This window comes from Tenebrio molitor, chromosome 5 (genome assembly GCF_963966145.1).
Source record: "Tenebrio molitor chromosome 5, icTenMoli1.1, whole genome shotgun sequence".
Taxonomy (NCBI): domain Eukaryota; kingdom Metazoa; phylum Arthropoda; class Insecta; order Coleoptera; family Tenebrionidae; genus Tenebrio; species Tenebrio molitor.
The window spans coordinates 3,528,465-3,551,179 of record NC_091050.1 but is presented as its reverse complement, the minus strand read 5'-3'; the positions used below and the strand labels follow the sequence as shown (position 1 = coordinate 3,551,179).

Sequence of the window (22,715 nt, the reverse complement as noted above, 5' to 3'; positions counted from 1 at the left end):
GAAAGCGACTCCAACCGTAACCGGTTTGATGGGTTAAATAACGCCAAATTCTCATAATTTTCTCCCCAAATCTTATACCACAACAAAATTAGGGCAACTTTGTACGCATCTAATGTGCCGCCTGAGGCAAATAGTCACCGATTTTGACAGAAAGTAACTAACCGTCATTCACCATGCTTTGTCTCCAAAACAATTGAATTTGATATGTCACTTACCTTGACGAATTATTGTTGATTTGATTGATAGTTTCAAGGAGGATTTAACACGATTCGAATCACAATTTTCGCGATCGCATCACTCGAATCAGCAAGTGGTTGCCGCGATGCACGACACAAATAATTGATCGAGACGAGAGCGACAGAGAATTTGTTGTTAGAAAGAAATGAAGACGACAGGTATTACGACAGTTTAGAGAGAGATGGGAGTAAAAATAAAATGCGCGCGCAATGTTACCCTTTCAAAATTTATATTGATTTATTTACGAACAAAACGATGATTATATAAAAAAAGCAGTCGAAGATGATGCTGATTGCATTCATTACAACGATTCTAGTAAGTCTAAGTTTCGAACAGAAAGTTACTTATACTTTCCCAGAATTTCCATACAAAGAAACTAATAAAAATGTGAGCTCTCCCATTCAGTTCATAGGTATTTTTGGTATTAACTCGTACTGTTATAGGAGGTAATGTTTAGGGAAGTCGAATCTGCCTGTGAGAGAGGTTGTTTGGGTAAAAGTGGAGTTTCAAAAGTTTTGTGTATAAGGCAGTGTGTTTCTCCTTCTTGTTATCGTGATTTATACCAAGCTGATCAGGTACTAACTACAAAAACTTTACATCAAACGTTTATGTTATATTTTAGTTAGAAGAGGGAGAAGTAGATGTAAGACTAAATTCCTTTAAAGGCTGTTTTATTCAACGATACAACAGATCTCGCCCCTGACTTGGCTAACATCGATATAATAATTGTAACAATACAACATTTACATATTATAGTTGACATGATAACTTCAAGAGCTTCCCACTAAAAGGACATGTAAACAATTGACAGGATTATGTGACATTTTAAATGCAACATTTCCTTACACTAAAAATTTCTATAATAAACATATCTACAGTTTCCAGTTTTTTCAGCTGTTTGCTTCCTTAGGTTAAATATTAGGTTTTCTTTTCTTTTATTTTACAATAATTGGTAACAAACACCCCTCTAATCAAAAGCTCTTGATTAACACACAATACATTTTTTTAAATTATTGATAGATTCAAAAACCCACAAAATGAAAAAGTACACATACAAAGGCTTTTTGATACTATTTGGTATTATTTGACCTAATTTTAATTTAGAATGTTTAACTGCCACCCACATTAATGTTTTTTTTTTCTTTTTGGTTACCTAATACTTTTATTAGTTTCTTTTAATATGAAATACAAACATTCCAAAGTTTTTATAGGAACTGCCAACAGTTTAAAAAATTATAATATTCACATTGCAGAGTAAAAACGTAAAACTTACACAACATATGATAGGACTTATAGTAACTAATTGTCAAGTTTTAATTTTGGCACTGACTTATTATTGAAAAAAAAATGTAGGTAATGAAACTGCACAACGTCAACGAATGTAATACATCGTACTTCAGCATATGTAGACACTGCTATTAATTAAAAAAAAAAACGAGATTTTATGGTCCTTGGGAAACTTATTGACAGCAAACTGTTTCAAAAAATAAGTTAATATGTACAGTTCGAGATACGGAATTTCGGGCATCACTGTCCATATACTTTCAAAAAATGTAAAATGACGTGAACAGAAAATAAATTTTAAAATTTGACTTTTGAATGTCACGTTGACAATAAAGAGTGATCTACATCGCAATTTTTTGAAGTGACAAAAAAATGGTGCCCGAAATTCCGTGTCCCTAACTGTACATATCTGGGCGATTAATCAAAGTTAACAATAAATAATAAATTTCAAATTTATTATTATAATTCCACTTTTTTATTTTTCCAACAAAAAACTTAAATCTGAAATTTCAGTCTCGTTCTATTCATAACCAATTATGAAAAATTAATGCGACAAGTTTTTTAAACTTTGTTTCAATTTACATTCCACAGAAACGTACTTTCTTCGTAATTATATTAAATATTATGTAACAGATACACTGTCAATATCTAATAGTAGATGTTGTCTGTAAGTTTAAGGTGTATTTTGTTGCAATTCTAGTCCCTAAACTTTAAGTATCGTTGGCCATCAAAAGAATTGCAGAACCATGTATACGAAATCAATTTTTTCGACAGTGAACAGTATAGTTAAATAAACTTTACTAAATTTTACTGTGCAAATTAAGAATGAAAAATTGTAATTTCTGTTCTTAAATTATTTTTTACATTTTAAAATACAAATAATACGCTACGCACACTTTAAAGACCTACTCCCTACATGATAGCTTTGTGAAAATCGTTAGTTCAAATTTTGGAATGTTTACAAAATACTTTCACATATACCGAATTGGAAACACTATTGTTAACAATGTGTGTACATAAAACTGTTTCTGTTTTTATTATTTGTAAAATATACGTTCCTGTTTTCTCAAATTTGCGATATCTAAGTACTGATTTTATACCAATGATATATTACAATGTATCTACATCCTACATTTAATAATATTAATTATATTAATTAAATAATTATTGATACTACAAAGTCAGGACATCATCAAACTGTTGGTATTGCTTGATATTAAAAAAAATCACATTACACAGTAATATTTTCTTAGATGTATTATACACAACTACATACCAATAACCATAAAACTTAAAAATTAGTCGTTTTTAAAAGTCATAAAGTCATTATCGCATCTATCTTATCATATGATCGACAAATATATTCCGGTTTTATTTATGGTGATAGGCAACACCAAACACACTATTAATTTGTAATTTAACTGACTTTGTAACGTCAACAAAAGTCGGAAACATTGTAAGTACGCCTACATTAAATAGTGAGCATGCATTACTTATTATTAAAATTATTTTACCAACCAATACCAAATATATTGAATTAATTAAGTCTTAATTATTATGAACCAAATATATATTTTACACAAAATTTGATTTCAAAAAATTAAGTTAATTATACCTACACTACAACCTATCTCAGAAATAAGTAGGTACTTATATTAATTTTGACCAGTTGCAGATCTCGTTAGGAACAACAAAATTGTTGTCCCATTTTTTCGAAATATAATTTTCATTTCAGTATAATTTAAATTAACGAGCTGTCTATTTTCTAGTTATTTAACCCAATGACATTGACCGTGAAATAATAGTTTTTGTAAAATCACCGCAAAACATTGTGTTTTTAGAATAAAGTTTTTTCGCTCTACGGCCGAGTAGAGGATTACGTTTTTAGTTAGTTTTATCCGACTGCAAATGGCAGGTGTGTACGTATTGATTCTGTGATTTAAGTTAAAATTTTGTGAAAATAGCGCGTTTATTTTCGAATACTGAATACATAGATGTTGTGTTGTGAAACGTGCGGGAGTGCTCCTCGAGCCCAGAGAATTTCCGTGTCACCTCTTCTTGTGGGGGTGCATGAAGGACTTGGTATATTCGATCCCAATTGATAAAATTGCAGTTTTAAGAGAACTGGTGGAAAATGCTGTCACAACAATTCGCAATAACGGCGGTATGCTGGAAAGAGTGGAAGAATAATTTCGTCGGCGCTTTCATTATTGTATTGACAAATACGGCGGTCACTTTAAACACTTCGTGTAATGATTAGTGATTATTCTGATTACTTCATGAGAATTTTTACGGATTAATACACTTAAAGAGAGTTTGTCATTGTCATAGATATGGGCGATTCATTAGGGTCAGTTTAAAATATTTATTATTAACATTGTTTTCATTTAATATCTACCATATGATCATCTTTTTTCTCTTCCACTCGTTATTATTATAGGTCACAGTAACGTGCGCAGCAGTTAGCTAACCACTGCGCATAAGTTAGCAAAAAATAAGTGAAAGTTTTCTTGCATTTGTTTTTTCTTCTTTGCTCATCATCATCAGCCAAGCAAATAATTCCATCTTTCAATAATTTTAATTGGATAACTTCAATATTTAGGAAAAAAATACAGATATTGAAATATATTGTTTCTATTAACGAGTTCGATTACCAGTTCAAATTAATGTACTTATTTCTGAGACGTTGTATAATGAGCTGTAAAAAAATAGATTAAACTATAAATACTACGTTCACGTATACTTAATGTCATTGAAGGCGAATGTAGTACTCTCATGGAAGCTACAAATATGTACTTTTCCACAACCACAATAATCAGTACCAGTTAGTAACCAATAAGTAGTGAAGAAATATCATTTAAATTTTCTTTAGTGATTTATCAAAATTGATTACTTAACACAATAAAAAAATACATGAAAAATAACCCAATTGTAACACCTTCTCTCTACTATATTGCTTGAATTAATATTTTTCTTTGGTGCAGTAATATTTGCATAAAGTATAAACTATATAACAAAAATGTAACATTCCTCTTGCCATAAATATAATACCCAAATTACTACCAATTTAAAAAATATATCTGGTTAATAATTAGTAAATCTAGTGCTACACAACATCTATATTAATTTCATTGTATACCTGTTAGAAAAAATAAGTCATTTAACATTTTCTACATCGGCCATGTTAATTTTCTCTTTTTATACAGCACTAACGTGCACGGCGTGATTAAAGTCCGTGGGTGGTGACTCTACTGTTGGTTCCCCACTAGCATTTTGCATCATTTCAACTTGATCTTGACCTTGCTGAATTTTAATTTTATGTTTTTTACCTAAACCTGGTAGTTTAGGTAAATGCTTCAATGCACTGACAGAACCTCTTGATTTGGTCTTATCTGCCTCTTCCTGTTCTTCAGTTATAGAATCTAAGGGCACCTCTGTCTGATGCTCATCCTGGATTGGTATGTCATCTGCATACATAATCAGCAATACAAAATCCAGCATGCATTTTGTTCAAATCATCATATTGAAATAAAGGAAGCAATTACCTACCAGGTAATTTCTTTGTTCTAAAGGAAGCATTCGTTATCATGGACTTAGATATACTATGAGTTTGAGAAGGTCTTGGTGTAACAGAAATTGATGATGAATGTTGAATGAGATTCTTTATGGCATTAGCAGCCAAGAGCACATCTAAAAAATCAACATTAATTCTAATGTATAGTTGATTGATTATTATCAAACAACCTGCATAGGTTTCATAATTTGCACGTTGTGTTATATCATGGAGAGCTTGTACAGCCCCTGTAGCACCTTTTTCAGCGCCATAATAAACTGTGTGCAGTAGTTCTAACAGTAAAGGACTAGATACAGGAATTCGAGGAGAAATACCTTGACTATAACTACAATCACTATTTACTGAACTTCTTGCACTATTATTTGAAGAAAATCCTTGTGAAACTAATCTACAATTTATCATTTGATCAATTTAATTTTATTTATCACTAAAGCGTCATTTTCATGATGGCTTTACAAGCGTGGCTCGCTCGTCTAGCGTGGCTTTGCAAGAGTCGTTTCCATTTTCATGGTGGCGGTGGCTTGCTACTTCAAGGCAGCCAGTCCCAGCCACGCCAACGCGCAAACGTTGAACTGATTTGACTCGTAGTTGCGAGTTCAAGCGCATGCGCAAGCTTCCAAAGCCTGAGCGTGGCTTTGAAAAATAGAAATATTTTAATATTTCCTATTCTAGCAAAGTCATAGCCACGCCGTGGCGTTTTTTAAAAGCTGTGCTTGCATTTGTCAAGCGGTTTCCAAGCCGAGCGAGCCACGCTTGTAAAGCCACCATGAAAACGACGCTTAATTTTTACCTAGATATTCCCCTACAAGTATGTTCAACTCCCTGGGTAATGACACTAGCTAGTTGTTGATTATATAAGAACACAAGTGCGGTGATAACACGTTGACGATTCTGAGCATTTAAACATTCAACTTGTGGCAAGGGTCCCCAACTAACTAATTTACTGTTACATTCTTCCCATCTTCTTAAAGAATTTTCAGCTATAAATGCAGCCTCCAAAGTGTTTGAATCATGGTATATTGATGACTGAGCTATACTTGGAACTCTAAATGATAATGTCCTTGGCTGGCTCTTTGAATCAATGACCTAAAAAAAATTCTTAAGTTTTGCTTTATCAAACTAAGATGGTACCTACCTCTAAGTTATACAAACTAACTAAAAGTGTCTGGACAGCAGTATAAGACTTTTCTGTTAAATGTAAAAACACTAAGGTAGGTATATACTGAAGAGTAAATTTTTTTAACTGTTGTTCTTCTGATCTATAGAAATCTAATAGTTGCTGGCAGATTCGATCTATTAACTGCAAATCATTTGATGAATGTAAAGAGCTAAAATTACAATGTGTCCATACATTTTGCCCTTTGTACCTATATGGTTCTGTCAATATATCATAAAGGGCTATCATCACTTCGTGATTATGTTCTTGTTCTGACGAATATGTATGTATTTCACTTTCAGTTAACGATTCAAATTCTTCCATCCAATCCAAAACAAGAATATCTGCCATTATTGTCTCCTGCGTAACATAAAGCAGTAAACTTAAAGAATCCGGACTTTGAGGTTATAATGTTCAAATTGGATCCGATTAAATACTAACATTAAACACACAGCTTAACAACAAACATTAAGTAAATAGGTAATCAAGTGGATCTTAAGTCTATCTGGCCCAATAAAGTAAAAAATTAATTTTAAATAATCGAACTGTAAAAAACTAATCACTAACTGTCAAACAATAATTTTCTCCAAACTGGTTCAGAAAGTGATTGTTGGTGATTATCACTACCAACTTAAAACGTGCAAGGTGCAGACCACCCATGCAAGTTACTTGAATTCAAATTATACCATTGTTCGAAACATTTTCTTGTGTGTACACTGTATTATACTTTGGATTTTCACTTTGACAGCTTAAATACTGTTAAATAATAATAATTTGTTCCATTATTCAAAAGACACATCATCCAACGTCCATAAATAGATAACATAAAATATTTATTAGCTCATCTTCAATAACGTCTACTTTTGAAAACATGGGTTTTCTACATTAACCACAACCAACGTAAAAACCATGTTTTATTTATTTCATTCTAAAAAATACATGTACAATTATAACTTAAACGAAACTAGGTATTAACACATCAGAGACATAATAAAAAGAAATGAGTGTAGTATTATGATGAATCTGTTTTGATACTACCCATACTACCTCGTAATGGAAAAACGACAGCACCAGTTTGGCACTTTCCAAGTTTTAATATAATTCAAACTTCTAATAAAGATATCATGAAAGAATGCTGTTGCTAGTATCTTACGTTAAAACAAATCGGCTAGAAGCTAGAACATAAATCTCAACTGAAGTGTTGTATAATACATAATGCGAGTGTAAATTGGGAATAAACTTCGTTAAATTTCTCGTAAATCTTTTTTTATTTTAATCAACCGAATTAAAAACGCTTTAATTTTTGGGTAGATAATAAAAAGACCTTTAAAAAAATTGAACATTTGACCCCTTTGTGCCACCATTGTAATTTATGCCAAAAGATGACCATTTAAAGAATTTTATTCCTTATTTTTCACTAACACTATATTATTTCTTTTTTTTTAAATTATAACATTTTTTACCTAAATAAATACGTAGATACATAAAATATTATCATTCATATAAAAAATTTGCTTCAATTTTCAAAATTCATGTTGGAGCGGATAATTACGATTACCTGAAAAAAATTATAATCTTAATATTTAAATGTATAAATAAATTCGTATCACATAAAAAGAAACAAAGATGCAGTGTACCTTGTTTTCACGACTATTCTACAAACATCTGTAATTATATTTAATTTTTTGCATATTGATTATGAAAGGGGACTTTTTTTAACGAAAAATCGTAATGCGTAGCACTTTTTTTAAAGAAAAATCGTAATGAAAGTAGTAATTTTTTAAATCATTTTATTCAATTCATTCTCAAAGATTACCTGCTATGCATTTGTTCTTTTTTTTAATTTATATTATTATTTTGCATAAATCCTTTTAGGCCAAATTTCTCAACTTAGAACAATATGCAAAAAAATGTCCTGTACAACACGTTATGAAAGTCGCTTTTTTCACTCATTTGTTCGATTAACTCGGGCTCCTCCGCCTTCGTTAAGCAAACTGCAAATTCATGAAAAAAAGTATGACTTTCATAACTAATTGTACAATATACTATTCTTCGACGACTGGATTTTATATGCTTTAAATTTGATTAATCAGAATTTTAATTTTGAGATTTTGAGTTAGGTATCATGTTAATATGATAACCACAAAATCATACTCCAAATGTAAGAATCTGTCGCCTATTCGATTTTTTAAACAATAATTACTTGTAAATATAAGCTTTATTTTATATCATTATGTATTTATTCGAATTATTTACGGTAAGCTTTATATTTATATAAATTAAATTGTATCAGTACACATTACTCTAAATAGAAATAATGAAAATATTCATTAGGCACAATATATCAATAAAATAAAAATAATCTACTAAAAGCACCATCAAACAATCACTTAAATGAGGAAATAGGCGAAAGATGTAAATAATCTGATGTAACAGTACTGTATTCATTACATCAGATATACGAAAAAAATCTCTAGAACGTAACAAGGACTGTCAACAACGTCGCAACAATTGGAATTTCATATTTACGCTTTCAGTACGATATAATATATTACGTTAATTAACCATATAAATTTCCTGGAAACTCTTGATCAGATAGTACTTCATCTTGTTCATGGTCCGACTCAGGATCCTTTCTTTTCCGGCCGTAAGCTCTTTTGCTGGTCACTGGTAATGCATCAGACTCGCCATGTAACAAAGAGTTGCGGTAAAGTAGTAAAGGTTGCCAATCTTCACCTCTACTACTTGGCATTCCTTAAAAATGAGATTTCACCATTTATCGGTCTTAACCTCCCATTTTGAAATTATTACCTGTCGTTATTCTTCTATCCAAAAATGTTAAAACTACTCTCTTATCTTGTTTAAGTAACTTATTCGTAAATTCTGTCAAAATCTCTAAAAATGGTAAATTAGGTGGTGGACCTGTGGGATCTTCGGGCTGATCAGCTCCAGTGACGGCAAATAAAATCCCTGCCCTGTGTAGAGCCGTAATCGCCTCGCGATTTTTCACAGCATCTAGGCCAAATGAGAGCGCAAACCTTTTTGCCAACTCCTACAAAAATAGATTAAGACAAAAAAATCTGCAACAACATTCGTGTTACTTACTTTTAGTGCAAAGAATTCTTCATTTTGTCGCGTATTTTTTCCTATAGATACCTTTTGTACTTCATGGAAAATCATGTTCAAACTTAGACACATGGTCAAAGCACAATTAACTTTATTAATTTCGCGTGCTTTACTCAACGTTGCTTTGATAATATCTCCATATTCATTATAATACTTGACGTAATGTTTAAAAATGTCAGCAGCGGCTTTAGTTGGCATAATGTTATAAACAATCAATTTACAATATGCAGCCAAAAAATTTCTGCGCTTGTGCAATTCTTCAATTCTATGCTCGTCATGTTCAGCGTTTTGTTCAGGCACAAAAACGTACGACTGCACAAATTCGTTTAGAAGTGCCTGTAGATTTCTGTCCGGTTGACAAGTTAATTCAGCTAAAGCAGTCGCCGTACTTGACAACTGTTCACTGAAAACAATCAATAAATCACAGAGACATACGTAAGCTTCTTCTTTAATGTTATTATGAGGAGAGCATCTTATTAAAACTTGTGCAGCCTCTATGAATTCATCCAAACGTTGTCGCATTTCCTGAATTCCAGGACCAGTTAAACCTCCTCCTTCGTGTTGCGCTTCCAATTCTCTCAAACCCCACAAAAGACAATAGAAACAAGAGCTTAAACTAAATTTCAGGGCGTCTGGTGGTAATAAACTTTCAGTATCCTGTCAATTAAAATTGTTTTAAAACTATTTTAAAAAATGAAAACGGTACACTTGCTTTTACGTCCTGAAATAATGTAGACCAGAGGTTCCACTGATTCAAATTATGACACGCGTAAAACATAGAAACTTTTTTCAATGAACTGACAACATTGAAAATTTCATCTGCATTTGGAGTTTCTTCTCCTAACAGCAAGTTTCGCCAATCATCTATTGCTTCTTTATAAGAAACCACAATCATATCGACAATAGTGGATCTTGCGACATCACATCGTGTGTAAATTGAGTGTCCCTCAGTGCAAAGAATTTCTAGAGTTTTAGCAAGGGTCTCCAACACCTGTACAAAATAACATACTCTAATAACATTTTTTGCACATTAATCTTTTTTTAATCGAATACATTTTTTTACATTTTTCTAACCCCTAATTTGACATTTCGCTCATGGGATAATCATCAATTAAAACGAAAGAGTAAGTGAAAATGTTTTTGGGTGGTAAAAATTTCACAGTTTTTGGAGAAAGAACAATCGCTGTTCTAATACTAACCGCTTTTACTGTTTTTCATTCGAGAATTTTAATCAAGTATGTAATTCTTTTTTCGAGCTTCGTTATCAATGGATGTGTAAACACATGAGCGGATATGAATTTTAAGGTTCGAATTATATTTGATTTTAATTCTGTTTGGAAGAATATGCGGAAAAAATTATAAATAAAAAAAAATGTTTATTTCAACGAGTCCTATTGGTGGTTAAATTTAAAAAAAAGTTATATACCTCTGGCTCGTGGTGGACCTGAGCAATGTGTTTCAATTTAACCAAAAGGGACTGTAGTGAACCTTCTTGTCTGCCACTTGTATACAAATCAAGATCAAAATACTGCGGAATGCTGAGTAAATTAGCCAGTTTTTCAGGATCAGCAGCGTACTTATCCAGAAGTGGCGGTAACGTAACAATAAAATGTTCCGTCAATTTTTGCTTATCTTCTCCTGCTTGTTTCATCTCCCTCAAGGACGAAACTCTTCTGGTCGGTCCTCTTCCGACTGGAGCTTCACCAGTCGCCGCCTGTTTTATACAACAGACCATAATTTCAATCAAACTCGTTTCTTGTCGATTGTCCAACGGTTCTTCTTGAGGTCCCGGTTCTTCCAGTAACAAATCCGTCATACATTCCCAATCTTTCATCATACTATTAGATTCGATAAGAGAATCGACCAAGTAAGCGGCGTGTTCATGCAGTTCAGATTCAATGAAAAACTGCACTAAATCGCGTATAAACGGAGTGTTAGGTAACCGTCGTTTTCCTCTTTTGGTCTTTCCAGTGTCAACATCGCCGGGTTGAAAGAGACGTTCGTTCAAAAACTCGCCAGCAGCTTGAGCCACAGCTCTATGTGATGAATATACCAACTCATAAACATGTTCACAATCTTTGTCTGTTAGAATTTCGTGATGATGTTTTAAGATCGAGATCACCAGCCGGACAGCCTGCACTGCAACGTCGTACTCTTTATCTAGAGTCATTGCTACTATACGATCTTTAAATTTGTTAGTGAAAAGTTCCAATTTTCCTTTCAACTCTTCGCTCGCATATAAAGGCTGAAGAGCTTGAAGACATCTTAATCGCACTTCTCCAACTTTGTCATGCAGTGTCCACCCTATGTATTTTAAATACGAGTCGTCCAAGAAATTAGCATGAAACTTGTGCATCCACACACCGATCTCGGTCATCGCAATCGCTCGTATTTCTGGTAAGGTGTCGCGGTAACGATGAACAAAAACTGATTTAAACATGTAAGTTAACATATTTTTTATTTCATCCATATTCTCCTCCAACTCTTGTCTTTTTCCAAGCAAAGCTTCCAAACGATCGCTTGCACGTTTCTCTCTCGTTTTTTGCCTCTCAGCTTCATACTGACGCTGTGTATTATCAAGATTTACCGATACCGTTAACGCTACATCTACCAGCGCTGTCATTAATTTCATGGCTCCAAGAGTAGCCGTGTGCCTGAACGCACGGACCTATTGAATTAAAAAATAAACAACAAACAATGTAAGAATCTCCAACTAGATATATTAAATGCATATTTAAATTAAAGCAATTGTTCATCTGAAGTGGATGTTTTGTGCAACATCAAAACAATCATTTTATTATTGATGTTTTTAAGAAAATCGCTCGGACACGTCGATTTTATTTTGAAAAATGCCATCTTGTGACGCGCAATTTGTTTAAATGACGTCACTGGTTTTTGCCCAATGACGTCTTTACGAATTTTTTTTAAATGACAACCTTCACTTTTTTTGTTCTCTTTCTGATAGACCCTACTACCTAAACAATGTGTACCTTACATAACATTTGTTTTTAAAAAAATGACAAAACTTTTTAATTTAATTTTTAATGTAAAAATTTTAATTGACCGTAAACAAAAACAAATAAACATTTAAGGTTAACAACAAAATTTAAAGTACATAAATGTTGAAGTTGTCTCCCGCCAACCAATTGGCACCCACCGACACGAGTGTAAACATTGTACACTGCGCTCAATAATGTCGGGGCTATTTGTTACATTTCAGCGCGGATTCTCCGCCATAAATCCTCTAAATTGTTTGGTCTATTAAAACAAATCTTCTATTTTAAATATACCCATACAAAAAAAAAAAAACATTAAAAATTAAATTAAATTTTGAAGCAAACTGCCATTTTCTCAAAAAACAAATGTTATGTAAGGTACCATTTTTTTTTCATTCATCGTTAAATTACTGGGAGAAAAGGAAAAAAGTGGGGGTTTTCATTTCAAAAAATTGGTGATGACCGTCATTACGCAAAAACCAATGACGTCATTTAAACAAGTTGCACATCACATAAAGGCATTTTTCTAAATAAAATCGAGGTGTCCAAGCGATTTTCCTAAAAACGTCACATAATGGTATTATGAATTTTGCAAATGTAATCCACAAGCATGGATTCATAATACTTTCACATATAAATAAATATACTTACTTGTGAATCTGATAATCCAGTAAGTAATGAAATTACATTATCCATTAGAAACTGATCATAAATTATGGAATATTGACATTGCTTAACTAAGGTCTGTACAAAATCACAGAAATTTTGTCTGAACTTTTTCCAAGTCTGTCCTGCCATAATGAGAGGATACTCCCCTGATTCTTCATCAAATTCTTCAGTCATTCTCCTAATTATAGCAGCATGTTCCATAGTAGCTTGCATATGTTGTGTTATTCGACCTTTACAACCAGCAGCATTTATAAAAAACTGCATTAAAGAAATCAGAGCTGATTCTCTATTCACCTAAAAACCAGCAATCTGATATAAACTAAGATAAAGGAACATACCCACCTTGTAACTTTCTATCCACTCATCAACAATATTAGTAAGAGATACTTTGCTATTTTTAATGTAATGATATAAAGAAGTCTCATCTTCAGTACTGCCTTCAACATGATTTTTCCTTCCAGGCGGTCTACCTCTTCCACGTCCTCTTGTAGTTGTTCCAGTTCCAGCATTAGTTGGTGAATATGATGGTGCTGCAAGAGATGGTGGATTTGTCTGACCTCTAGCTTTAGATCGTGTAATTCGTCTCATTCCAGGAGTTGGAGGCGATTCAAACATTCCATCTGATGACGAAGTTCCCGCGTGTTCAGTATATGCTTCAGTACCATACAAATTTGCATGACTATAACCACCATACCCGTCAGGTTCTACTTGAGGAGTCATAGGATTTTCATATTCGGGAGGGGGTTCATCCATCCGAATACGTTTGCCTCCACGGCGTTGCATCTTTGATATTATTTTCTTTCGATTTTAAAACTTTTTTTATTCAAACAACCACCAACATTCACAACTTCATGTAAACAAAACTAGGAGCTGATGAGCCGAAGCCGAAGCGAATGTAGTATTCTGTAAACGTGAACATCCAATGCTAAAGTACCATCTAACGGTACATTACCAAACTATTTTTTTTTTTTGACAGACGGACGGGAACTCGGAAAGAAACACGTTTGCGAATGGTGTCAACTGAAATATAACCTCGAATATAAGTTGGTATTTATTTAATTTTAATTTCTTAGTACATTTGATTTAAAACTTTCACAATATTGGCGGACCAAACTACATTATTTTATACTTTACAGATAAATATTGTTTGTCATTTCAATTGACAGTAGAGCAAGACCACATTATTACGCGCATTTCTTAAAAACAATAACGAAACATGGATTTGGGCGAATCTCAGTTACAAGTTCGTCTGTTAACAAAACAAGAAAGGTGGGCCTAATGTCTTTAGAAAGCGTTATGATTCCTGTGTTATTTTTTAGCATTGCAATACCAGATGTGCCATTTGCAGTACCAAGTATTATTGAACACAATTCATTAAATGAATTAGTCAATCAGTTAATAAAGGAAAATAAATCTGATTTTCTGAAACCAAAGGAATTAGATTTTCTGGTATTTGGTGAATTATTAAGACTTCCACTTATTGAACATTTGAAAGAGCATAATATTTCAAGTGAAACTACTATTGACATTGAATATATTGAAAGAACTCCTTCACCAGAACCACAAGAATCACTTTTACATGATGACTGGGTATCAGGTATTCAGACTGCAGATAAATGGTATTTACTAAAAGCTAAAAGTATTTTACTTTAATTTTTTGTAATCATGGTTTTTAGGATTTTAACTGGTTGTTATGATTATTCAATAAATTTATGGACTACACATGGTAAACATGTTACATCATCAAAAGAACATACAAATATTGTGAAGCAAGTAGCTTGGATTAAATCAGGAGACCCTTCTCAAGGTTTTGTAAGTGTTTCACATGACCTTACTGCATTGTTGTGGGAATGGGAGCCTGGAACAAATACAGTGAAACCATGTGTAGTCTTGAAAGGTCATGAGAAAGGCATAGATAGTGTGGGGATTAGTCCTAATTCCCAAAAAATTGCAACAGGGGGTTGGGACACTAATTTGAAAATTTGGTCAGCATCTTTTGAAAATGATGAGGAAGAACCTGTTCTTAAGAAAGTGAGGGGACCTAAAAATATTATTACAAGAACACCTTTATATACACTAAAAGGACATAAGGAAAGTATTACTTCCATTGACTGGGTTGATAATCAAACAGTCTGTACAGTTTCAATGGATCATACAATAAAATTTTGGGATGCTGAGCTATGTGGTGTTAAAAGTGATATTGTAGGACAAAAAGCATTTTTAGGTTCATCTTGGTCTTCATTATCAAATACATTATTAGCATGTTCAGCAGATAGACACATTCGTTTATATGATCCAAGAACTTCTGAAGGTTCAGTTGTTAAAATCACTTTTACTTCACATAGTTTATGGGTTAGTAGTGTTAAATGGTCTAAATATGATGAATACCTTTTTGTATCTGGAAGTTATGATTCCTGTGTAAAGCTTTGGGATACAAGAAGTCCAAGAGCCCCTCTCTATAACTTGGAGGGACATCAAGGGCAAGTTTTAGTTGTAGATTGGTCTAATAATAAATATCTTGTATCTGGAGGATGTGACAACAGTGTGCATATCTTCAAGAATAAACATGTATTTTAAATGTGCAATAAACGCATTTATAAAATTGAATGTTCTATTAAAATATTACATTGTAAAGGACTATAAACTATACTAACGCCAACTGGAAAATGACGAATTCCTTAAAAAAAAATAAACTCGTAAGAATCAGTATTAAAAATTGTCATTAAATTTTACCCTGAAAACGGTGCACTCGGGGAAGGTGCAGAAGCCTGCTGAGCTAGATTTCCGAATCCTACAGTGGGTTGATTAGCTAAATTCCCAAACGCCGTATTTTGAGTAGTGGCAGGAGCAGCAGCAAACCCGGGACTTCCTGTACCAAATGGTTTTGAAGCAGTTCCAAATTGCGAAGGACTTCCGAAAGAAGGGGCTCCTCCAAAACTTGGAGAACTCCCAAAAGCAGGTGACGACCCAAACACTGGAGAGGCCCCAAATCCTCCTGGTTTCTGAAAAGTCGTAACTCCACCGAAACCACTTTGGGCAACAGTTCCAGAAGATCCAGCGCTGAATGGCCCAGAAGGCTGTTGGCCAAAACCGCTACCTCCAAATGAATTCTGACCGAAATTTGATTGTTGGCCGAAAACCGACTGATTTTGATTTCCAAAGCCACCACCAAAATTTTGCGAAGCATTACTTCCAAAAATTGAATTACCACTGGAGCCAAAACCTGAACTATTAGCAGGCACCGATGAACCTCCGAAAATATTCTTATTTTCTCCGCCGAAGGGATTCGAAGCTGTGCCAAAACCCGAACTTGAAGTTGTCGTCGAACCGACATTAAGATTTCCAAATCCAAAGGCGGAAGCGCTTGTACTTGTGGCAAATGAGTTTTGTTGGGTGGCTGTGGAGGAAAATGCACTTCCTGAGCCGAAAAGCGAAGGCGTGGTTGCGGCTGGGGATCCAAAAACTGATGCACTCGAGCCAAATGCACTGCTAGTAGTAGGAGTAGCACCAAAAATACTTCCCGTGGCTGTAGTGACTGTACCCCCAAAAATCGATCCGGTAGTTTGCCCAAACGATGTTGCGGAAGGGCCAAAAACGTTCGTGCTACCAAACGTACTTCCCGATGAACCAAATCCAGTACTTTGACCAAAAACACTTGGTGTGTTCTTCGAGGTATCAAAAACTGACTGACTTTGACCGAAACCTGCACTAGCGGAAGTTGTAGTATTTCCAAAGATCGTCGACTGATTGTTACTTCCAAATATTGACGACTGAGCATGAGTTGTGGGAACCGCACTACCAAATACTGAACTTTTGGATGATGCATCTCCAAAAATTCCAAAGGCTTGAGAGGGAGGCGTTGTTGATGCAGGAGTTCCAAAAATTGATGATTGTGGTGGTGCTGAAGTAACTGCAGCACCAAAAACTGACGTCTGATTTGTTGTACCCGCACTAAACACCAATGACTGCTTAGTAGACAGAGTCGTAGCACCAAAATCGGTTGTAGAACACGTAGACGGAGCACTGCCAAATGTTAACAATGCGGATGTAGACGCAACAGGGGTTGCAAACCCTGTTGTAACAGACGTAGATGAAACACCACCAAATATGGATGACTGAATTGTGGTTGTAGCCGTAGCTCCAAATCCGGGTGTGCTTGACGTAGACGTACCACTAAATATAGACGCTTCAGTGGTGGATGATGTAACTGAGCTTCCAAACGCAGTTTTTGTAGAAGTTGTTGAAGGAACTCCGCCAAATAATGATGGTTTAGAACCGCTTGCATCACTACTGCTAAACGTCGATGGTTTAGTTGAAGACGTACCGCCAAAAATCAATCCTGTTGTCGAGTGTATTGAAGGTACGGCTGACGGTTGGGAACTTGTATAAGTGGCAGATCCAAAAATACTCAAAGTTGTGGTAGTAGAAACTGGCAAACTTGTACCGACAACACTAGTAGTGGTAGTGGAGGTTGCTGTTACAGCAACCGCAGTAGAAATAACACCACCAGTTAGAGCAGAAGTTACTACTGAACTAATTGGTAACAATGGAATTGGCGATGTAGACACTGATGATTTAATGCCACCCATAGAAAAAGCTGACGATTGTGTGGAAATAGGTGTCACTGAATTACTAACTAGTGAATCTTGTGCAGTACTCGACGAAGTAAAGGCTCCGCTTGATAATATTTGTGTCGATGTAAATGGTGATGAAGACGGTGGAACAGTTGAAGTCGACGCAACTTGGTTTATTTTTGGAATATTCAGAGGTGAAGAAATTGTAGCAGAAACCGCCGTACCCTTGGAAAGATTTACAACTGCCGTTGTTGTAACCCCAATATTTGTGTGAGATGGCGGAACTGGGTTGAAAATACTGAACGAGGCCTGCGTTGTTGCAGAAACTGGAGTACTTGGTTTAGGTGAAAATGAAAAAGGTTTAGACACAACAGATCCTGTCTCGGTTGATTTATGACCGGCAGTTCCAAAAAAACTAGAGGTGGTAGTAGCACTATTCGGTGAAAAAGGTGCAGTTGTACTAGTCGCTGCACCAAAAATTAAAGAAGTTGTGACAGCCGTTTTAGTAGTTTCAGGTGTTGACTTGGACGTTATACTGAAATTGGGAATCGCAGATGAACTTTTACTATTTGTATCAAAAATGGAAGTTGTAGATATACTTTTAACTTCTACCGGCCCGGGACTGGATGTTATCGAAACTGAAGTAGGTTGAAAGCTCCATGATGGTTTTGCCAAACTACTAGTGAGTACATTGGTACTAACAAACGATGATGCTGTTGATTTTGGCATGTTTGTGCCTGCTGCCCCTTGTGAGGAACCTGCCGCCCCGGAATTCCCAAAAGACAAAGATTTTGTTGAATTAGTGGGGGAAACTGTACTAGTCGCTGTTGTTGACGACGCGCTCAAAAATGTTGGTTTAAACGATATAATCGGGGACACAGACGATGAAACGTTACTTCCAAGAGAAATTGATGCTGTTATCCCTTGTGAGGAAGCTGCCCCCCCGGAATTCCCAAAAGGGAAAGATTTTGTTGAATTATTGGGGGAAACTGTACTAGTCGCTGTTGTTGACGACGCGCTCAAAAATGTTGGTTTAAACGTTATAATCGGGGACGCAGACGATGAAACATTACTTCCAAGAGAAGTTGATGTTGTTGTCCCTTGTGAGGAAGCTGCCCCCCCGGAATTCCCAAAAAAGAAAGATTTTGTTGAATTATTGGGGCAAACTGTACTAGTCGCTGTTGTTGACGACGCGCTCAAAAATGTTGGTTTAAACGTTATAGTCGGGGACGCAGACGATGAAACGTTACTTCCAAGGGAAGTTGATACAAAAGCTGAATTTGGAGAACCAGCTATTATGTTCTTAGTCAGTGGCGAAAATGTTTTGTCAGTCATGTTGCTAAAATTTTTAGCTTCAAATTTGATCGTAAAATTTTGTAATCCTTCGATGGGGGTACTTGACTGAATTTCTGACGAAGGTGGTTCTAATTTTGGTTTGGGAGTTGACTGAAGAAAATTTAGATTTCTTGGGGAATGTTCTTTAAGAATTGACGGTGTTTGTGTCGCTAAAGAACTTAACTGCTTCAATTTTGTTGATGGAGATGCCTGAATAATGGAAGTAGATAGTTGTGGCTTTACTGCAGAAATCCGAGAATAATCTCTTTTCTTCAGAAAAGATCTCAACGTGTCTGACTTTTTCTCTGTGAAGTTCTTCATTCTGTTCACCACATGTTCATACTGAATCTGACAAATATCTTCAGGATTCATTCTCAATCTTTTAAGTTCATCTGGCAAGTCTTTAGTGTCATCCATTGAAATTAAAAGTGACGGAGCAAAGGCAGAACGGGATTTAGTTCTTATCCTGTTTGCAATATCTTTTAAAATGTAACCCTATAATCAAAATATTACAATATAAATCATCAAACAATAACTTTACTCACCTGTTTCCGGAGAATGGCATTCTGCTTCACCATCGTTTGAAATATCATTTCCATTGTTGGAATATGAAGTTTGTGAGTTTTTTTACAATAATCTTGAAAATTTTCCCACTGTTCGTCTAAAGCAAGATGTGCTTGAGCTATCTGAGACTCTAAATAATAATTAGTGTGGCGTATATCTTCAAGTTGTTTTTCTGAAGCTGAATCCAGCGGTTGAGCTCTTACGAGTATCATCATGGACTCATCTTGAGAGGCTATATGACGAGATTTTACCTCTTCATACCATGCCCATGATTGCAAAAGATTCTGTTTAAGTGTGTGAATCTAAAAATGTACATAATTTAAAAAAATGTCTCTGACATCTGTACATTATGGCACCTCAGCATTTTGTGTTGTACAAATATCTACAAGTTCATTGAAAAAACTTTCTAGGGCTTGTGTAGTCTGTACTATTTTAGTTTTGTCAGCATCTGTGCCCAGATTCAATTTTAAAGTTCTCCCCTGGTGAAGAACTGCTTTTAATTCAGATTCTAAAAATATGCATTCTTCCTTTAACATTTGTGCAAATATCTTTTCAGCTTCCTCTTCTGCTTTCAAATCCATGTTAATGATGTCACTTTTATTTAATTCATTAGGGTCAGACTTGGGCACGTTATTAGGTGTTACAGTAGATGTTACAACTGTTTTTGTAGCAGCAGGAGAACTTATACTATTTACGGGTGTAGACGTTTGTGAAATGGAAACTCCACTAGCACTCTTACTTTCAATACTAGCTGGTACAGCCTGATGTAACGATTGCTGTGTTGACTGTGAGGTGATTTTATTTATTGGAAGTACTGGTGTTAAAGTAGCTTGACCTCCAAAAAGGTTTAGAGGTTGCGTTTTTGAAAGATTTAATCCTTGTGACATCTCTACATTAGGTTGAACCTTAAAAAGTAAAGCTGTGTTTGTTGAACTAGTTACCCTTATCAATTGTGGCTTTACCAAATTAGATATCTAAGGTAATGTATTAAAGGTTACCAAAGACATCATAACACCAAAAATTTCCTAACTTACCTGAGATATTTCCTGTGGTTTTGCTTTATTTACTTCTTTCACAAGATTACCTTGGTCATTTTTAAACTGACTACTGCCACTAACAAAATGATATAAACCACTTGTATCTTTTACAACCTCTGGTGGTGTACAGATAGATGGAATTCCTTCTTTTAAATTAATAACATTGAAACAACATAACATTCCCTGATTTGATAATAATAAAAGTAATGGAACAGGGGGCAAAGTAGATTCACCCCATTGCAGTGGCTGTGTACTCCCAATATCTAATTCACAACCGATTGGTAAGGTTTCTTGATGATTTGAACCTAAAGGTAATTCTGCTCGAGAAGCATCTCCCATAATCCACTGAGTCCAACATTCACCAGCATTACCAAGGATGCCTACCTCCATGCTATTTGATGAAGCTGCCATTAAAACATTCCTACCACAAATTACCAAATTTTTATCCTATTACATAAAATTTAACATATTTACCAATTTTGTAACAAAATGGTATAAAACTGCACAGGTCTAGTGTTTCCATTGCTATAGCAAATATCATCATAATTGGTATAAATAGGATCTCCAGTTTTTGGAGCATCAATAACTATAAAACTTGCTTGACCATCAGCATGCATAGGTTGAAAAACACCAATAAACTGGTAGTTTGATACCCATTGCAGGGTTTGTAATGAATGTGGCTCTTTCAGTGGTGGTGCATTTATTACTTTTACTGCTTTTAGATCAGGTTTATATTGTGTGATTTTACCATCTCGAGATCCTACAGCAATTTGTTTTCCTTTAGGGCTCCAACAAAAGCAAGTTGCTCCTGCAACAGCAGGCAATTCATTAATGTCAATTCCTGGATTCTTAACTTCATATATGCCTAAAAATAAAAATCATAATAAAAAAAATTACTTTCAAGTTCACAAAAAATACCTAAAGTGCCATCACTTTTACATGCTGTAAAAACAGATGCTAAAGTTGGATTCCAATTTACATCTACTACATATACTGCAGGAGTGGGTGATAAGCGAACTTCTCCAAGTTGGACAATGTCATGGCGCCAAAATGACTTTACATCATAAAATAATGCACATGAACAATTATTTTTTTCAACAACAATAGCTAGGACAGTATGTTCACAATTTACAGACAAATGAGTTGGAGGTGATACTAATGGAAAAATTCTTCTAGGATAATCAACTTTGTCACCATCAGTTTTTGTATATTCCTCTATATTTTTCAACTGTATTGCTAAAATTACGATTATTACAAAAAAGTTAAAAAAAAAACAGGTACATTTGTTTCATAAACGAAAGCTTACCTTGAATGCTTGAAGAATTTGTACCAATAAAAATTAAACCAAAACGACTGGCACATGAGACCAAACTACAATGCCGTGAAAAATTTGTGTTATTTACATTGTCAAAAGCTTTAATACGACATCGCAATTTGAACTGAAGGTCCTGAAATACACATTATACAAATAACCTAAAAAAAAACAAAAAAAAAAAACACTTACTTGTACATCTAAAGGATCCGGTGCTGTTCGTAACATTTTTAAAGGAGGCAGTTTTCTCAATTAAGAATAACTTTTCGATGTTTTTTTTTTCGTTAATAATTATTCACTTTGCAAGTCGCGCTTAGCGTTCACGGCGTTCACCGTCACCGACACCGACTCACCGCGTTCACACAGTTGAAGTATCCGTGGTTGAAGTTCGGCTTTATCTTTCTTTAGTTGACAAGAAGTCAAGAAGATAGTCACAGCATTGTTGACAACTTAAAATTTTGATTCAAACTGATGAGATTCGACGAATCGACGGAAGGCAGAGTAATAAAAATGCATTGTCCGTCCGATTTGTGCTATTGTAATTCAAAATTGGAAAACAATAGCGTATAATGTACAGTTAGTGGCACGGAATTTCGAGCATTAGTTCAGTTGGTTGCAAAAAAAACGGGAAACGAAAATTTTCCTAATGTAAATTTGGTTTTGTCCATTTGTCAATTAATTGTCTGGTTGACAATATCTATCAAATAATTTTAAAAAATCTCATTGAATTTTGACGTTAATTCTAACCTATCTTTCTTTATTCTGACAATTCCCGGTTTTTTTTTGCAACCAACTGTAAGTACGTATAGTAAAATGAGTGTTTTTTTTCACTCGGCAAGCCTCGTTGAACA

At 34.6% G+C, this 22,715-nt stretch overlaps 6 protein-coding genes across 13 annotated transcripts in view; 2 read left to right on the top strand and 4 right to left on the bottom strand.

Moving 5' to 3' along the window:
- The window catches only part of Rbfox1 (RNA-binding Fox protein 1), a 34,693-nt gene extending 34,336 nt beyond the window's left edge, over window positions 1-357 (bottom strand). Inside the window, exon 1 of the mRNA XM_069047599.1 lies at window positions 216-357. The gene's annotated coding sequence lies outside the window, so the exon portion shown is untranslated. The remainder of the gene's footprint in view (window positions 1-215) is intronic.
- A 39-nt stretch (window positions 358-396) lies between these two features.
- Window positions 397-1,117, top strand: LOC138130903 (uncharacterized). The gene is made up of 3 exons (XM_069047608.1): window positions 397-624; window positions 681-812; window positions 860-1,117. Exons 1-3 carry the CDS (start codon window positions 520-522, stop codon window positions 938-940), a joined length of 318 nt encoding a protein of 105 aa, XP_068903709.1. The 5' UTR covers window positions 397-519; the 3' UTR covers window positions 941-1,117.
- Hyccin (PI4KA lipid kinase complex subunit hyccin) lies at window positions 892-7,002 on the bottom strand. Of its 3 annotated transcripts, XM_069047594.1 has the most exons (7): window positions 6,819-6,996; window positions 6,447-6,611; window positions 6,231-6,395; window positions 5,886-6,181; window positions 5,266-5,483; window positions 5,071-5,211; window positions 892-4,988 (listed from the first exon to the last, which is right to left on the bottom strand). In XM_069047594.1, the coding sequence occupies exons 1-7, from the start codon at window positions 6,909-6,911 to the stop codon at window positions 4,720-4,722; spliced, it is 1,347 nt and encodes a 448-aa protein (XP_068903695.1). In that variant the 5' UTR covers window positions 6,912-6,996; the 3' UTR covers window positions 892-4,719. The 3 variants fall into 3 exon arrangements, with proteins under 3 accessions (XP_068903695.1, XP_068903694.1, XP_068903696.1); XM_069047593.1 differs by having other exon boundaries at window positions 6,231-6,611; window positions 6,819-7,002; XM_069047595.1 differs by having other exon boundaries at window positions 6,231-6,611; window positions 6,693-6,875.
- Window positions 7,003-7,152: 150 nt separating this feature from the next.
- Window positions 7,153-13,825, bottom strand: SA1 (stromal antigen). 4 transcript variants are annotated; one of them, XR_011159670.1, is made up of 9 exons: window positions 13,385-13,825; window positions 13,025-13,336; window positions 10,804-12,045; window positions 10,090-10,368; window positions 9,357-10,034; window positions 9,063-9,303; window positions 8,807-9,005; window positions 7,715-7,809; window positions 7,153-7,426 (listed from the first exon to the last, which is right to left on the bottom strand). XR_011159670.1 is itself a non-coding variant. In XM_069047591.1 (8 exons), the coding sequence occupies exons 1-7, from the start codon at window positions 13,823-13,825 to the stop codon at window positions 8,812-8,814; spliced, it is 3,387 nt and encodes a 1,128-aa protein (XP_068903692.1). In that variant the 3' UTR covers window positions 7,153-7,809; window positions 8,807-8,811. The 4 variants fall into 4 exon arrangements, 2 of the variants coding, with proteins under 2 accessions (XP_068903692.1, XP_068903691.1); XR_011159669.1 differs by having other exon boundaries at window positions 8,817-9,005; XM_069047591.1 differs by having other exon boundaries at window positions 7,153-7,809.
- Window positions 13,826-13,945: 120 nt separating this feature from the next.
- Window positions 13,946-15,649, top strand: LOC138130897 (ribosome biogenesis protein WDR12 homolog). 2 transcript variants are annotated; one of them, XM_069047596.1, is made up of 4 exons: window positions 13,946-14,085; window positions 14,179-14,311; window positions 14,362-14,661; window positions 14,719-15,649. In XM_069047596.1, exons 2-4 carry the CDS (start codon window positions 14,259-14,261, stop codon window positions 15,617-15,619), a joined length of 1,254 nt encoding a protein of 417 aa, XP_068903697.1. In that variant the 5' UTR covers window positions 13,946-14,085; window positions 14,179-14,258; the 3' UTR covers window positions 15,620-15,649. The 2 variants fall into 2 exon arrangements, with proteins under 2 accessions (XP_068903697.1, XP_068903698.1); XM_069047597.1 differs by having other exon boundaries at window positions 13,980-14,089.
- On the bottom strand, window positions 15,596-22,543 carry LOC138130893 (nuclear pore complex protein Nup214-like). Of its 2 annotated transcripts, none has more exons than XM_069047588.1 (9): window positions 22,057-22,543; window positions 21,859-22,000; window positions 21,471-21,788; window positions 21,027-21,417; window positions 20,550-20,973; window positions 19,872-20,489; window positions 19,497-19,817; window positions 15,776-19,446; window positions 15,596-15,719 (listed from the first exon to the last, which is right to left on the bottom strand). In XM_069047588.1, exons 1-9 carry the CDS (start codon window positions 22,090-22,092, stop codon window positions 15,692-15,694), a joined length of 5,949 nt encoding a protein of 1,982 aa, XP_068903689.1. In that variant the 5' UTR covers window positions 22,093-22,543; the 3' UTR covers window positions 15,596-15,691. The 2 variants fall into 2 exon arrangements, with proteins under 2 accessions (XP_068903689.1, XP_068903690.1); XM_069047589.1 differs by having other exon boundaries at window positions 19,872-20,420; window positions 22,057-22,540.
- Window positions 22,544-22,715: the final 172 nt, after the last annotated feature.